Source organism: Haliotis cracherodii, unplaced genomic scaffold (genome assembly GCF_022045235.1).
Source record: "Haliotis cracherodii isolate W230 unplaced genomic scaffold, xgHalCrac1.p SCAF_1, whole genome shotgun sequence".
NCBI lineage: Eukaryota > Metazoa > Mollusca > Gastropoda > Lepetellida > Haliotidae > Haliotis > Haliotis cracherodii.
The window spans coordinates 29,933,875-29,952,104 of NW_027266264.1; the positions used below are offsets into that span (position 1 = coordinate 29,933,875).

General features: G+C 44.3%; 1 protein-coding gene across 1 annotated transcript in view; it reads right to left on the reverse strand.

Moving 5' to 3' along the window:
• Positions 1 to 98: 98 nt before the first annotated feature.
• The window catches only part of LOC139475605 (uncharacterized protein KIAA0825-like), a 38,546-nt gene continuing 20,414 nt past the window's right edge, over positions 99 to 18,230 (reverse strand). Inside the window, exons 12-24 of the mRNA XM_071258797.1 lie at positions 16,417 to 16,596; positions 15,887 to 16,024; positions 15,361 to 15,451; positions 14,525 to 14,772; positions 11,772 to 11,829; positions 11,533 to 11,585; positions 10,857 to 10,999; positions 9,805 to 9,965; positions 7,690 to 7,831; positions 5,744 to 5,846; positions 4,741 to 4,844; positions 3,652 to 3,854; positions 99 to 2,304 (exon numbers count right to left, since the gene is read on the reverse strand). Coding sequence (XP_071114898.1) covers positions 2,119 to 2,304; positions 3,652 to 3,854; positions 4,741 to 4,844; positions 5,744 to 5,846; positions 7,690 to 7,831; positions 9,805 to 9,965; positions 10,857 to 10,999; positions 11,533 to 11,585; positions 11,772 to 11,829; positions 14,525 to 14,772; positions 15,361 to 15,451; positions 15,887 to 16,024; positions 16,417 to 16,596 — 1,810 coding nt within the window. The 3' untranslated portion in view covers positions 99 to 2,118. The remainder of the gene's footprint in view (positions 2,305 to 3,651; positions 3,855 to 4,740; positions 4,845 to 5,743; positions 5,847 to 7,689; positions 7,832 to 9,804; positions 9,966 to 10,856; positions 11,000 to 11,532; positions 11,586 to 11,771; positions 11,830 to 14,524; positions 14,773 to 15,360; positions 15,452 to 15,886; positions 16,025 to 16,416; positions 16,597 to 18,230) is intronic.

Consider the following 18,230-nt stretch of genomic DNA (forward strand, 5'->3'; position numbering starts at 1 on the left):
CTACCCGACCGCCCCAGTTGCCAAAGAGCAATTCTAACCAGGAATGACAACAGAGGCTTGTATCTAAGTACTGTTCACATATTTATTGTGTAAGGTCGTGTCATGAACATAAAATATGAGTGATAACAATATGCGTGGTAAGAATAAAACATTCCAACAAAAAAACAAAGAACAAGTACATGTAAAATAGCTTGTGGACAGGGGTTGGACGGCAAACAATAACAGTGAAGCTACACAGAGGGATACATGTACACTTCTTGCATGATGAACACAGCATCAACTATAGACCATCACATGTGTACAAACTATATTACTGTATTAGACGTAATAAACGCCCAGGGAGCTCTCAAAATTAGAGGTGAGGTGAAATGGGGTTTAACGTCGCATCCAAGATTATTGCACTTATATAGCGACCTCAAAATTAGAAATAGGGGGCTCTTATTAGAATATTATTTTAGTGAGTTGAAAGATAAATTTAGTGGTTTATGCCGACAGCCTGAAATGTTTATATACCACAGATATATTTTTCCAGAATTTATTGGCCCATAATTAAGGGTGCATATAACACATGAGAGCATATTATATACGAATAAAAAAGTCTTGTGTACATTGATCAATATAAAGAGGTGCTAATTCGGATTGTTCACTAGCCAGTATATTAGCAAATAATGCCGTGGGCTCTTATTAGAGCGGGGTGCTTATTACATCGAATACGGTATGTCATATTGTGTATATGGTGTAAACTTGTAGTTATATCACAGTTTCTTGATACTAAAATGACTTAGATTTGTGCTCTACCAGATCTTGACGTGTTAGATATATTTGGCCTTTCGGAAAGTTCATAGAACCTCTAATTACAAGATGAATAGAAAATAGATATTTTACCTTGGAAAAATGAGTGTTTTGATCATATAATTGCTTACAATCAAATGGGCAAGTTATCAGTTCAAGGTTGAGGGATTAATCTGTTCATTTGGTTATCTATAAATTTCATCAGGGGCTGTGAATATTTACCTATGGGATAATATAGGAGATAATGAACAACAGAGACTGACAAGCGACACTCACTGGCCATCTACCAGATAGCCAATGAGACGGGGTTAGCTGACAGCAAAACCTCAAAATCTACTCACAAAAAAGGATCACATTTACGCTTTGATGAAATAAATACTGTCATGATAATGCACTGACAACATACTGATGTAAAGGGGATAGGAAGGTGCGTGTTCAGACTGGGTAATCTCCACAACAATATCAACATGGTTGTTTGTATGTCTGTAGGCTGGAACTTGGGGACAACACAGGCATGTAGGAGAACAACATCGGAACTTGGGTGACAATTCTGTAAAGCATCTTGCATTTGGGGATCTATCCAGTTTTGCTTTAGTGTGTTTCTGTTTCCGATCATTGTATCGATCTTAATCAATATTGGCAGGTGCCCCAGCACACACAAGGAAACTGGTGGAGGGGGGGTCAGAAAGAACAAGATACTTGTGATGGGTGGTTGGGTTATCCGGAAACTACCAGGATAAAGAATGTGAGTAGGTGGTCCAGACATTAAACAGGATAATGGTGGTGGGTGGGCAGGGAAATAACAGGATGGTGAGGATGGGCTAGGAAATAACACAATGATGGTGGTGGGTGGGCAAGGAAATAACAGGATGGTGAGGATGGGCTAGGAAATAAAACAATGATGGTGGTGGGTGGGCAAGGAAATAACAGTATGGTGAGGATGGGCTAGGTAATAACACAATGATGGTGGTGGGTGGGCAAGGAAATAACAGGATGGTGAGGATGGTCTAGGTAATAACACAATGATGGTGGTGGGTGGGCAAGGAAATAACAGGATGGTGAGGATGGGCTAGGAAATCAGGATGATGGTGGTGGGTGGGCAAGGAAATAACACAATGATGGTGGTGGGTGGACAAGGTGGGTGGAACTGAACACTTACAGAGCTGAGGAAGCTGATATTTCATCTGATTGTCTCACATCGATTCAGTGCTAGTGTGTACTTACAAACTGAAACATAAACTTGTACACTACTAAATCAGATCACCACCTTCACTGGGTGTCATACAGTGACATTTTCAGATCTCAAACACAAAACATCACTGGTGATTACATTGTCTCGGAGTCAAACTTGGCTTTAAGGACTTCCACCGGCTTCTTCTCCACATCCTCAAGGAAAGCTCCATCCTGCATCTCGTGGCGGTGGAAGAGGAGAGAGCGGAAACCGTGCTCACTCAACCCCAAGTCACTCTGCAGCATCTCGGACCACTTGAAGGGGAAGTGGAGGATGTAGTCCTGGAAAGTACAGACCTGAGTGAGTGAGAGTGAGTGAGTGAGTGAGTGAGTGAGTGAGTGTCAGACCACTTGAAGGGGAAGTGGAGGATGTAGTCCTGGAAAGTACAGACCTGAGTGAGTGAGTGAGTGAGTGAGTGAGTGAGTGTCAGACCACTTGAAGGGGAAGTGGAGGATGTAGTCCTGGAAAGTGAGTGAGTGAGTGAGTGTGAGTGAGTGGGTGAGAGGGCATGGTTTTACTCTGCTTTAGCAATATTCCAGCAATATCGCGGCGGGGGACACCAAAATAGGCTTCACACATTATACCCATGTGGGGAATCGAACCAGAGTCTTCTGCATGATGAGCAAACACTTAGCAATATATATAACAGCATGGGAAACATTGTACAAAATGGGGAATGGAACTCGGACCAATGGCATGACAAGCACATGCCTTAACCACAAGACTTTGTAAGTAAGTGAGTGAGTGAGTGAGTATGGTTTTACTCTGCTTTTAGCAATATTCCAGCAACATCACGGCAGGGGACACCAGAAATAGGCTTCACACATTGTACCCATGTGGGGAATCGAACCAGAGTCTTCTGCATGACGAGCAAACACTTAGCAATATATATAACAGCATGGGAAACATTGTACAAAATGGGGAATGGAACTCGGACCAATGGCATGACAAGCACATGCCTTAACCACAAGACTTTGTAAGTAAGTGAGTGAGTGAGTGAGTATGGTTTTACTCTGCTTTTAGCAATATTCCAGCAACATCACGGCAGGGGACACCAGAAATAGGCTTCACACATTGTACCCATGTGGGGAATCGAACCAGAGTCTTCTGCATGACGAGCAAACACTTAGCAATATATATAACAGCATGGGAAACATTGTACAAAATGGGGAATGGAACTCGGACCAATGGCATGACAAGCACATGCCTTAACCACAAGACTTTGTAAGTAAGTGAGTGAGTGAGTGAGTGAGTATGGTTTTACTCTGCTTTTAGCAATATTCCAGCAACATCACGGCAGGGGACACCAGAAATAGGCTTCACACATTGTATCCATGTGGGCAATCGAACCCAGGTCTTCAGCGTGACGAGTGAATGATTAACCACTAGGCTACCCGACCGCCCCCAATATTTGTGAAGGTACTAAGTGAGTGAATGTTCTTATATAATCACATCATAGAGGCTTGTTAAAAAAAAAGTCGATAGCATGAGTGACGATCAACGCTGCATGTCACACATAGTAACCCCTCATGGTTCTTGTTACTGGAACAACCAAAAGTGGAAAGATAAACTAGACATCCATACGTGCCACCATCAATACTGGATCAAAGACATGGAGCCTTTCATACCTGATCAAAATCACAGTCCCCTAGCCGGCAGAACTCCTTGACTGGGATGAAGGGTTTAGGTTTAGGCTTTGCGATGTTGAATGTGAAGTGTTGGACTCTGTCCACTCCTTCCTTGCTGACCACTGGCTTCACGTCCATCTGCTGCAGCAGCCACACTCCGTTGTTGTGGACCGTGTTGTGAACTGTCTGCAGGTCGTGCAGTCCTGCAAAAACCAACAGTGTTAGCACAACTACAGACAAAAACAGTGGGGGAGGTGAAATGGGGTTTAACATCACGTCCAAGATTATTGCACTTATATAGTGACGTGCATGCGTGTCTGTGTGTGTGGCTGCTTGTACTAGTTCGGACTGATGCCGATTTATAGTGCTAGCCCACTGAGATACCATCCCGCAGTTTAACATGAATACCCCACTCAGACACAGTATACTGACTCCGAGCCAACCAGTCCTTGTTTTAGCCCCTTAATGCCGAGCTCGCGCCAGACAGGGTAACAACAAGTACCATCTTTTAACATCTTTTGGTACTTCTTTGATAGGCATTTAGAAGTTGGAGTACTAAGTAAGGATAAGAATTTATGGATGAACAACTTCTTTATTACAATTAAGAGCGACGTTTCGGTGTAGGTTCTAACACCATTATGATAACGGTGTTAGAACATACACTGAAACGTCGCTCTTAATTGTAATAAGGAAGTTGTTCATCCATAAATTCTTATCCTTACTTATCTTTTAGTACGACACGGCCGGGGATCGAACTCCAGACCTTCCGCTCTTTGGGCGGATTCTCGACCACTAGACCATAGAGGTGGTCTCACAATAACAGTGTCTTTTTGCAGCTGGTACTGCTTGAACAAGACAAAAATTATTACTATCTATACAATTTTGGCCAGTTTCATTCCATTCCAATTTGTAGCGTAATTGAACCATTGGGAACTGGTTCTGTATCTTAGCCCTTAAATGATACTAGTCAAAGAGGACAACCATCATTCAAGTTTTACTTGTCCTCAGCACAATACGTAGTCTTGGATTGTGTCTCCTGAATCATATGACTAGCAACAGATATCATAGAACAGAATAGGGTCTATTCACCTGTGGCGGCATCGATAGTGCTGCTGGCCATGGCTGTGAACACTTGGTCACTGTACGCTGTGGTGGCGCCCTCTAGGATATCACTGTCCGGCATACAGAAGATGCTGAAATGTAATCAACACCGTTATGGAAGCAGTGACGTTCACGTTGACTGCTACTGACACTGAGGTAATCAATGTACCAACGACATACAAGTGTAATGTATGAAACACCATTGCCATCTGTAACAGAAAGATAAGTTTTTAATTGGGTTTAAAGCAGCGGCCTAGTCACTATAGGGAAGGAGTTAGCAGTCTGAAAGAAACTCTGTCCTGTCAATGTGTTTTAACCTCCTAGAAATATTATCATTATTTTCTCATTGCTATTTAATGAAGAGGGGAAGGTTATGCTAACAATATGCAGGGATAATTCTAGGAAGGGCCCTTGGGCTTTTGGCCCATAAATCTGAAAAAAGGCCCACTTTGTCAAAAACAGTGGGGCTTTTTAACATTATCTTATATATAGGCATCACACAGAAATTGTTCCAAATTTCCTTTAACAGTGCTAAATGAGCCCACATCAGAAAAATTCCAGGAATGATCCCTGAACATGTGTAGTATACTCCATTTATCTACAACTGTTTTCCTGAGATAAAGGAAATTTTTATCACAATTGCATGTTTCTCTCTGTAAAAAAATCATCAGAGAAAATCAACAACTAGTTTACCTGAAACTATCTATGTACTTCTATTCTATTCTTACCATTCACTGTTCATCCTAGCTAGCAATACATTTTATGGTAAGTGAATTATTTGGTACATATATTTAGGAGCAGTATTCAAAGTTATTATAATTTGTACCCAATCTTTTTTCGGAATATTTTAAAAAAAAGCTTGGATCACAAACAAAAACCAGTGACAAACTCCTGTTGATGATCTAAGGTGACGTAAATACTGATCTGCTTTTCAAAAGTGCCTGAGAGGCAACAGGTTAGCTTTACACAGACAGTAGTAGCAGAAACTCACTCATTCATGAAGTGACTCGAGATAATGTGGAACTTTTGTGCCATCCATTCCTTGTGGGACTTGCAGAACTTGGAAGCTAACTTTGGGGTGTTCTGGTTTTTAGCTGAAAAATATACATATGTTCTCAAAGCAGGCACTTTACATCAAATCCCAAAAGACCTGTCTTATTGTTACTGAATGAGACAGCATAAAGAAAGGTTGGTTTATACATGGTCAACAAATACATTACAATGGCTCAGGCTCTGTACCAGCTAATGTGTAAACAGAACTGATGCTAGGTACCCGAATATTGTAGTAAGTGGCATACTTCACGGCACACTAGTTGGCATCGTCAGTGTGCTTTGGGTAAACAACTTATTGTCTGCATGTGTAATATAGATTCCTTCTACACACCTGGAACAAAAGGTTGGCATTATACACAAGATGGTATTGACTACCTATGTGCTTTACTGTAGTGCATCTTCCAACTGGACTGAATGTGTACATCTGTTCTGAAAACAGCACATGGTAGACATTGAACTTACATCTGCCTACAGATGGCACATGATAGACAAGGTACTTAAATCTTCCTACAGACAGCACATGATTGACAATGTACTTACATCTGCCTACAGACAGCACATGGTAGTCAAGATACTTACATCTGCCTACAGACAGCACATGATAGTCAAGGTACTTACATCTGCCTACAGACAGCACATGGCAGACAAGGTACTTACATCTGCCTACAGCCAAGACATGGTAGACACACTCGGCTAGAGAGGCAATGTGCTTTAGCATGTCCTACAGACAGCACATGGTAGACACGGAACTTACATCTGCCTACAGACAGCATATGATAGACAATGTACTTACATCTGCCTACAGACAGCACATGGCAGACAAGGTACTTACATCTGCCTACAGACAGCACATGGTAGACATGGAACTTACATCTGCCTACAGACACCACATGGCAGACAAGGTATTTACATCTGCCTACAGACAGCACATGGCAGACAAGGTACTTACATCTGCCTACAGACAGCACATGGCAGACAAGGTATTTACATCTGCCTACAGCCAGCACATGGCAGACAAGGCACTTACATCTGCCTACAGACAGCACATGGCAGACAAGGTACTTACATCTGCCTACAGACAGCACATGGTAGTCAAGGTACTTACATCTGCCTACAGACAGCACATGGTAGTCAAGGTACTTACATCTGCCTACGGACAGCACATGGTAGTCAAGGTACTTACATCTGCCTACAGACAGCACATGGTAGTCAAGGTACTTACATCTGCCTACAGACAGCACATGGTAGTCAAGGTACTTACATCTACCTACAGACAGCACATGGTAGTCAAGGTACTTACATCTGCCTACAGACAGCACATGGTAGACACACTCGGCTAGAGAGGCAATGTGCTTTAGCATGTCCTACAGACAGCACATGGTAGTCAAGGTACTTACATCTGCCTACAGACAGCACATGGCAGACAAGGTACTTACATCTGCCTACAGACAGCACATGGTAGTCAAGGTACTTACATCTACCTACAGACAGCACATGGTAGTCAAGGTACTTACATCTGCCTACAGACAGCACATGGTAGTCAAGGTACTTACATCTACCTACAGACAGCACATGGTAGTCAAGGTACTTACATCTGCCTACAGACAGCACATGGTAGACACACTTGGCTAGAGAGGCAATGTGCTTTAGCATGTTCTACAGACAGCACATGGTAGTCAAGGTACTTACATCTACCTACAGACAGCACATGGTAGTCAAGGTACTTACATCTGCCTACAGACAGCACATGGCAGACAAGGTACTTACATCTGCCTACAGACAGCACATGGTAGACAATGTACTTACATCTACCTACAGACAGCACATGGTAGTCAAGGTACTTACATCTGCCTACAGACAGCACATGGTAGACAAGGTACTTACATCTGCCTACAGCCAAGACATGGTAGACACACTCGGCTAGAGAGGCAATCTGCTTTAGCATGTCTGGGTGGAAGCTGAGCCCGACAGCCTTCTCCAGGTACTCTGTGTCCTGAAGCTTACACTTCAGACTGGCTGCAATCAGCTGGACAGAGATAGACAATAATTAAAAATAAAAATACTAGGAAAATAAATACTGTAAAAAACAGACTTCAGATTAGGCCCGCTTCTAAGCAGCTGAACACATAACTTTATCTCACTACCACATATATGAACCAAAGATGTTTGCAGGTGCTTGCAAAAACACAAGCAGCCCCATTACACCCATTTACTCTGAGTATCTGAGGTCCTAAAATAACACTATTTATGTACAGTCCAAAAACAGTACTTCCAGACCCTGACCTTATTCAAGATCCAAGATTTACCAAGACTCAGGATGGTATAAGTAAAAGCACTAGATTAACTGGTAATTAATGATACAACCATGGTCAGAGCTACAGATAAGCTGCGTATTTGGGTAAAATACAACCCCATAATATTCAAATCCCAATCACTTTAAATGACATAACTCAAATGTATAAAAACAGCATGCATAAATACCCAATGAAGTTTTCAGCAGGCATACAACGGAGCTAATTTCCGAAACACAATAACAAGGTTTTTCTGAGTCAAGCCTATAGTTAGAACTGTTATATACATCTAAAACATAATATATATATTTTTATCATCTCAAAATGTTAACTCATTTAGGGAAAAACACAATAGAGTGATGAATAGATGAGTGAAAAAATATTGGCTACCCAATGAAAAATGTAATAACCCAATTAAAATAGAAACCTTCGAGTAAAAACTCAATTGCTTAGAAGGTTATCTGGAGCTCTGCATGGTTCACAATAACCTCAAAGATGACCTTGACCTTTAATAGATATGGCAACAACATTATATTTGGTAGGATTTGTGAGGCTCCATGCAACTATAAACTTGATAAAGTTTCATGCATGCTGACGCACTTTTATCTCAGCAACAACGTCATAACTATGTTTCGCAAAAATCCAAATGCTGACCTTTGACTGTTTTTTCCCATCTTGGGACCTTGACCTGTGGCCTTTTCACGACATGTGTTAAAAGAACTTTCCACAACAACATGGAATGTCCATTGGAGGATATCGTCGATTATCATACCTCCAAAACAGAACATCAAGATTTGATTGGTTCATGTGATCTTGATCAAATATTATGTATCCCACCAGCGAAGGGAATAAATTTCTAAATCCCTTATACATCTCCACACGAAGAAAATAATAGATCAACCGATCAGATCATGACATTCTGACGAGATATCCTACAATAGACATTGTCCAAATTGGAAACAAGACCTCCGGCTCGTGGTATAAAACCTAATGTGGGACAACCCCCATGAACTCCTTGTGATCCTGCTACAACTTATAATGTCAACCTTCTTTAAACTAAATGCAAGAGAAACAATGATACAACTACATGACTACTTTGACAATTACTTCAAAGTGACCTTAACCTTTGACGTGAGTGCAGTTGGCACTGGATGTGGTAGGATTTGTTATGAAACATGGAAGTATGAAGTTCCATCATGTAGGATTAATCTTGCCTCAGAAACTGGCAATGACACAACCATGTTTCACAAAAAACAAATGGTGACCTTGACCTTTGACTTATCATGAGCAAAACTGTATAAAAGCAGGGCCCGATGCTGATGAAGGTATAAACCAAAATACTGTCTAATGCATTTAGACCCATGTTTTTTCTCATGACATTTGACCTTTGACCTTTGGATGACATGTGCCAATAGAACTTCCCCAATTGGGAAGAATAATCCCTGTCTAAAATCTTTGTATATTAGATAAATTCCAACAAAACCATAAAGTAGTCCAGTGGCCAAGCCAGTTTTCTCAATAGTGTTACTATGGTCACCAGTGGATTAGCAAACTCAAGGGGGGCATACAAAGAATCATCTATTTTAGTTATATTAGCCGTTTGGTTCCCAAGATGGGGCTTTCTCAAAACTGAAACAAACTTGATCCCCTTTTAATTTACATATAATTTAACGAAAGTATGAGAGGTCCTCTGCTACATGCTGCGTACCTGCAGGCCCACACAGCTGTGTCCGGTCTTGATCTTGCGTTCTGTGCAGGCCTCCTGCAGGACGTTAAACATGAGGCACACTGGAGTCCTCAGGCACAGGACACTCTCGCTCAGCTCGGAGATGAGGATCTTCAGCGCCCCGTCCATCACAGCTTTCAGGGCTGGTGACAAAAACATTCAAACCTTATATCATGTATCCTAAAGCAGGCAGACTCTTAACAAGAGAATGTAAGACAAACAGTCTTCAAATGTATGAACCTAGAATAGATAGGTTGTAAAACATGTGACCCTCAGAGAGACAGGCTCCATAATCATGTGATCATAGAATAGGCAGACTTTTTATACACCTGAACCTAAAAAGGTAAAGTTGAGTTACACACATAAGCCAGACAGACCTTATACACACATACACCCATCTTCCCAAGGCAAGGGTTAGGGAGTTAACTAACCCTAAAGATCCAGTTTCCACCCTTGACGAATTTCTGGGCTCGATCATAGTGCCACCAGTGGCTATTACGAGTTATGTCCCTTCTATGCCATTCTTATTGACCAATTAGGTTCCACCTATCATATCACTTGCATTTGCTTCAAACAAAATGGCAGTGCCCAGTCAAGACGATCTGATCAAGATATATATTTCAGTAAAACGAGTTTTACCTAGCTTAGTGCATCAAATCACATGAGCACCTTGATAAAAAACATGAGGAGATTTGGAAAATATATATGTCATCGCCCAGTTGACGGTACACATCAGTTGCAAATTCTGCAGTCGACTAAAATCTGCACGTTGAAATCCATGTTTTTTACAAACCGGATGTCGATTTTGTTATGCAATTTCAATTGGACTATGCTTAGACTCAGCAGTCCGGCCAAAACATAACTCCATAGTTCCAGCTTAGTTCGGCAAAGGAGGAAACTGGGGTTTTACAGTCAGTTAACTCCCTTACCTCGGGAAGATGATATACAACCTTTAACAGACAATCTTCCTTCCTAACTTCCTACAATGACTTAGTACAACAGCACATGGGTGCGGCAGGTGCTTGTTGACCTACCTGGGGGCTTCCTGTTGTTGTTGGGCTCCAGCTGGCAGGGCGGGCACCCACACGGCAGCTCACTGATCTTCATGATGAGGGGGTCGAGGGAGGCCGTGCTGGTCGGCAGCATCATCAGGTAGTCCAACACAGGGCCCAGCACTCTGGGGACATGACACACAACTCAATGTCTGGCAACACTGCACCCAGAAATAACAACTCTTTGCAATAAACCTTTTAACTACTTGTGCAATCTCACTTCCATTTCAAACTATGCTTGAAAAATATGTTGACACAGTTCTCGATAAACATTTTGAAAACTGAACAAACGAACATTCCGGAATGTCTAATATATGGTTAAGATTGTATATCAGTGCTTCCCATGTACTGTGCAACACCTTTTCCGTTCAAATGTTTCTCCCATGGAAGCGAGAGATAGACGATGATTTTGACAGAATCAGTCGTACGGGCCATAACTGTCGTTCTGAATACCCCGTGTTACCGTTTTCGAGGTTGCATGATTAGAAAACACATTCTGACTGTCACTATAATTATCTGGTAAGCAATGCTTTGATTGGTTGGATGAAAGGTCGTTCTGATGTGACCCGGGATGTCCTCAGATCTTTGTTTAGCGATAGCGAGAACTAAGGTCTGATTTTAATGATATTGCTACTTGTGTGTAGTACTTCTGCCTTACCTCTGAATGAGGGGCTCTATCACAGAAAATATGGCTTCCATCCAAAATGGAGGCTGAAAAAACAGAAATAGTGTGATATATTCATGTGAGAAACATTGAAAAGCACTTGGTTTGGGAATCTGAGTTTCAACAGATTCTGCTAAATTCTGTCCACCCTTACAAAAGGTAATTTACTTGTCCAAATTATTCAGTATGTAACAAAATATACATGGTGAAACAAGAAAGTCACAAATTCTGACCTTAAACTCAGGGGAAGCTGCCAAGCCTTTTATGTTGAGACTGTCCCAGTCATTGCACCTGGCGAGCAAAACAAAGAAAAAAGTTACACCATCTTGAAAATAAGTCAATAATTGTACGATATGTTAATCTGTCAGAAATCAAAGCGGAGAAATTGTGGTTACTTCTACAAACAATTCTTGGGCCCTCCCCTGTCCTAGAATCCCCACACTGCAACCCACAGAGGAGTCACCTTGGGCCCTCCCCTGTCCTAGCCTAGAATCCCCAAACGGCAGCCCACAGAGGAGTCACCTTGGACCCTGTCCTAGAATCCCCAAAGACAACAGAGGAGTCACCTTGGGCCCTCCAATGTCCTAGAATCCCAACACGGCAACCCACAGAGGAGTCACCTTGGGCCCTCCCCTGTCCTAGAATCCCAACACGGCAACCCACAGAGGAGACACCTTGGGCCCTACCATGTCCCAGAATCCCCACACGACAACCCACAGAGGAGTCACCTTGGGCCCTACCCTGTCCTAGAATCCCCACACGACAACCCACAGAGCAGTCACCTTGGGCCCTACCCTGTCCTAGAATCCCCACACGACAACCCACAGAGGAGACACCTTGGGCCCTGTCCCAGCCCAGAATCCCCACACGGCAACCCACAGAGGAGTCACATTGGGCCCTACCCTGTCCCAGAATCCCCACACGGCAACCCACAGAGTAATCACCTTGGGCTCTCCCCTGTCCCAGCCCAGAATCCCCACACGGCAACCCACAGAGGAGTCACCTTGGGCTCTACCCTGTCCCAGAATCCCCACACTGCAACCCACAGAGGAGTCACCTTGGGCCCTACCCCGTCTCAGAATCCCCACACGGCAACCCACAGATGAGTCACCTTGGGCCCTACCCTGTCCCAGAATCCCCACACGGCAACCCAAAGAGGAGTCACCTTGGGCCCTACCCTGTCCTAGCCTAGAATCCCAACACGGCAACCCACAGAGGAGTCACCTTGGGCCCTACCCTGTCCTAGCCTAGAATCCCCACACGACAACCCACAGAGGAGTCACCTTGGGCCCTACCCTGTCCTAGAATCCCAACACGGCAACCCACAGAGGAGTCACCTTGAGCCTTGTCCTAGCCTAAAATCCCCACACGGCAACCCACAGAGGAGTCACCTTGGGCCCTACCCTGTCCCGAATCCCAACACGGCAACCCACAGAGGAGTCACATTGGGCCCTACCCTGTCCCAGAATCCCCACACTGCAACCCACAGAGGAGTCACCTTGGGCCCTACCCTGTCTCAGAATCCCCACACGGCAACCCAAAGAGGAGTCACCTTGGGCCCTACCCTGTCCTAGCCTAGAATCCCAACACGGCAACCCACAGAGGAGTCACCTTGGGCCCTACCCTGTCCCAGAATCCCCACACGGCAACCCAAAGAGGAGTCACCTTGGGCCCTACCCTGTCCTAGCCTAGAATCCCAACACGGCAACCCACAGAGGAGTCACCTTGGGCCCTACCCTGTCCTAGAATCCCAACACGGCAACCCACAGAGGAATCACCTTGGGCCTTGTCATAGCCTAGAATCCCCACACTGCAACCCACAGAGGAGTCACCTTGGGCCCTACCCTGTCCCAGAATTTCCCCATGGCAACCCACAGAGGAATCACCTTGGGCCCTACAATGTCCTAGAATCCCCACACGGCAACCCACAGAGGAGTCACCTTGGGCCCTACAATGTCCTAGCCTAGAATCCCCACACCGCAACCCACAGAGGAGTCACCTTGGGCCCTACCCTGTCCTAGAATCCCAACACGGCAACCCACAGAGGAGTCACCTTGGGCCTTGTCCTAGCCTAGAATCCCCACACAGCAACCCACAGAGGAGTCACCTTGGGCCCTACCCTGTCCTAGCCTAGAATCCCAACACGGCAACCCACAGAGGAGTCACCTTGGGCCCTACCCTGTACTAGCCTAGAATCCCCACACGGCAACCCACAGAGGAGTCACCTTGGGCCCTACCCTGTCCTAGAATCCCAACACGGCAACCCACAGAGGAGTCACCTTGGGTCTTGTCCTAGCCTAGAATCCCCACACGGCAACCCACAGAGGAGTCACCTTGGGCCCTACCCTGTCCCGAATCCCAACACGGCAACCCACAGAGGAGTCACATTGGGCCCTACCCTGTCCTAGAATCCCCACACTGCAACCCACAGAGGAGTCACCTTGGGCCCTACCCTGTCCTAGCCTAGAATCCCAACACGGCAACCCACAGAGGAGTCACCTTGGGCCCTACCCTGTCCTAGCCTAGAATCCCAACACGACAACCCACAGAGGAGTCACCTTGGGCCCTACCCTGTCCTAGAATCCCAACACGGCAACCCACAGAGGAGTCACCTTGGGCCTTGTCCTAGCCTAGAATCCCCACACGGCAACCCACAGAGGAGTCACCTTGGGCCCTACCCTGTCCCGAATCCCAACACGGCAACCCACAGAGGAGTCACATTGGGCCCTACCCTGTCCCAGAACCCCCACACTGCAACCCACAGAGAAGTCACCTTGGGCCCTACCCTGTCCTAGCCTAGAATCCCAACACGGCAACCCACAGAGGAGTCACCTTGGGCCCTACCCTGTCCTAGCCTAGAATACCCACACGGCAACCCACAGAGGAGTCACCTTGGGCCCTACCCTGTCCTAGCCTAGAATCCCCACACGGCAACCCACAGAGGAATCACCTTGGGCCCTACAATGTCCCAGAGGAGTCCACTAACCTGTCAATGACTGGGAGGAGAGACTTGACGAGTGCATCAGGGAAACTCTGACTGAGAGCCAGGATGTTGACTACAGACTGGAAGAGTGTCTTGGCCACCGTCAGCTGGTTGGTGTCGATGGTGGGCACTGTTGCCAGCTTGTTCGTGGCTGTCTCGATCTGAATGACAAGTTCCTCTGTGGCCCGTATTGTCTCCATGCTCCGAGTGAGCAGAAGGATTGACACAGTGAACTCCTTCATTATCAGCAGCTGAAAGTAAAACAGCACCTTCACAGAACTCATCTGAATCTGTTAAATAAATCATCACATATACACGTAGGAAACGACAGTTCCATACGAAAAAATACATCACTGAAGCTTAAACAACTGCTAGTATTTCTGAAATACATCTTTGATTCATAATCTTATTAGCTTTTTAAATTGTCAGAACTTCAATATGGATTCCCTTCTTCATAACTTCTATATAGAGTCCATCAGGCAAGTTACCAAAATCTTTCCATTTCTCAATGAGTACCAAAAAAATGAACCATATTTCTATCAAAGACACAATAGAGATATCAACATAGCTGGTATAGACATAAGTATATGTTTACATGGGGGTGGTCGGGTAGTCTAGTGGTTAAATCATTCATTAGTCACGCCGAAGACCCGGATTTGATATCCGACATGGGTACAATGTGTGGACCCCATTTCTGGTGTCCCCCAGGTTGAATATTGTAAAAGCGGCATAAAACCATTCTCACTCACTCACTGTTAACATAATTACACTGACTGAGGAAGGACAATGAAGCACTATCGGACTACTGTACAAAGAAAGACATGATTGTGTGGACAGACCTGCAGGAGTTTCCCCCAGTGAGGATCGGGCTGGTGCAACAACATCTGCAACTGTACATACACCGCCATCGTTGTCTGCATGTCGTCGAAGCTGTAATATATACAAGTCATGTCAGATCCCATCTAGCCATCGTTGTCTGCATGTTGTCATAGCTCCAATATACACGTCATGTCAGATCCCATCTAGCCATCGTTGTCTGCATGTTGTCATAGCTCCAATGTACAAGTCATGTCAGATCCCATCTAGCCATCGTTGTCTGCATGTTGTCATAGCTCCAATATACAAGTCATGTCAGATACCATCTAGCCATCATTGTCTGCATGTTGTCATAGCTCCAATATTCATGTCATGTCAGATACCATCTAGCCATCATTGTCTGCATGTTGTCATAGCTCCAATATACAAGTCATGTCAGATCCCATCTAGCCATCGTTGTCTGTATGCGGCCAAAGCTGGAAGAGCTATTCAACAGATACACAACTCTGATGGAGGATTCCTAACTACCTCCACAAAGAAGATACTCACTGTTTCTGGTTGGTGTGGTAGAGTTCAGGCCGGATCCAATGGAGCCAGTGTGTGTTGGAGCCAGTGTAGGATGTTGCGAGATGGAGTGAAAACTCTTCATGGCTGTCACGCCGCCGACCATATCCCTTCTTGTATACCCTGAATTATTATAGAGAGAAGACTATGCTTACAGAATTTACAAATCACTTGTTATGCAGAAAATGTCTAAGGAACACCTTTGTGCCTCCAAATATGTTGCAATATAACTGCCATAGTATCAGTGTGCAGAGCCTCATAGGTTGACTTCAATATAACACTGAAATCCCCATGTATAACAAGCTAAAGGCTGCAGAGCATATAAACTGATACAACATCACTGTATCAGTATGATCCTTGTAAATCACGTGAAGTTTGCCACATGATGCAACCTTGAGGCCCCATGGTTCATGCATTGGACCCCAAAATTATTACTAAGGGTTACTGGACCCGAAATCAGATCGACCAGGTAAAGCCCTGAAACAAGCATTCTACCGTTTGTTGTTGACACTGACCTGTAGAGAATTTCAAGAGGTGAGCTGACAATGGCTAAAGCTGAGAAGATGGTAGAGCAGAGATTGTGAATGGTGTAGGTTGGCTGGTCTGTGTGTCCTGGGTCCAGGATGTGAGAAACCGAGCTGCTGGTGTGAAGTAGGAACTCCTCAGTGCACAGCAACACAGCGGTCAGGTCATACCTGTAACACAACATAGAGGTCAGGTCATACCTGTAACACAACACAACGATCAGGTCATACCTGTAACACAACATAGAGGTCAGGTGAAACCTGTAACACAACATAGAGGTCAGGTCATACCTGTAACACAACATAGAGGTCAGGTCAAACCTGTAACACAACATAGTGGTCAGGTCATACCTGTAACACAACATAGTGGTCAGGTCATACCTGTAACACAACATAGTGGTCAGGTCATACCTGTAACACAACATAGTGGTCAGGTCATACCTGTAACACAACATAGAGGTCAGGTCAAACCTGTAACACAACATAGTGGTCAGGTCATACCTGTAACACAACATAGTGGTCAGGTCATACCTGTAACACAACATAGTGGTCAGGTCATACCTGTAACACAACATAGTGGTCAGGTCATACCTGTAACACAACATAGTGGTCAGGTCATACCTGTTATACAACATAGTGGTCACGTCAAACCTGTAACACAACATAGTGGTCAGGTCATACCTGTAACACAACATAGAGGTCAGGTCATACCTGTAACACAACATAGTGGTCAGGTCATACCTATAACACAACATAGAAGTCAGGTCATACCTGTAACACAACATAGAGGTCAGGTCATACCTGTAACACAACACAGTGGTCAGGTCATACCTGTAACACAACATAGCAGTCAGGTCATACCTGTAACACAACATAGTGGTCAGGTCATACCTATAACACAACATAGAAGTCAGGTCATACCTGTAACACAACATAGAGGTCAGGTCATACCTGTAACACAACACAGTGGTCAGGTCATACCTGTAACACAACATAGCAGTCAGGTCATACCTGTAACACAACATAGTGGTCAGGTCATACCTATAACACAACATAGAAGTCAGGTCATACCTGTAACACAACATAGAGGTCAGGTCATACCTGTAACACAACATAGAAGTCAGGTCATACCTATAACACAACATAGAAGTCAGGTCATACCTGTAACACAACATAGAGGTCAGGTCATACCTGTAACACAACACAGTGGTCAGGTCATACCTGTAACACAACATAGTGATCAGGTCATACCTGTAACACAACATAGTGGTCAGGTCATACCTATAACACAACATAGAAGTCAGGTCATACCTGTAACACAACATAGAGGTCAGGTCATACCTGTAACACAACACAGTGGTCAGGTCATACCTGTAACACAACATAGCAGTCAGGTCATACCTGTAATACAACATAGTGGTCACGTCATACCTGTAATACAACATAGCAGTCAGGTCATACCTGTTATACAACATAGTGGTCAGGTCATACCTGTAATACAACATAGTGGTCACGTCATACCTGTAATACAACATAGCAGTCAGGTCATACCTGTAATACAACATAGTGGTCAGGTCATACCTATAACACAACATAGAAGTCAGGTCATACCTGTAACACAACATAGAAGTCAGGTCATACCTGTAATACAACATAGTGGTCAGGTCATACCTGTAATACAATATAGCAATCAGGTCATACCTGTAACACAATAGTGCCATCAGGTCATACTGCATCTTCCCGAGGCAAGAGAGTTAACTGACTATAAAAGTCCAGTTTCCACCCATGCCGAACTAGGCTGGTAT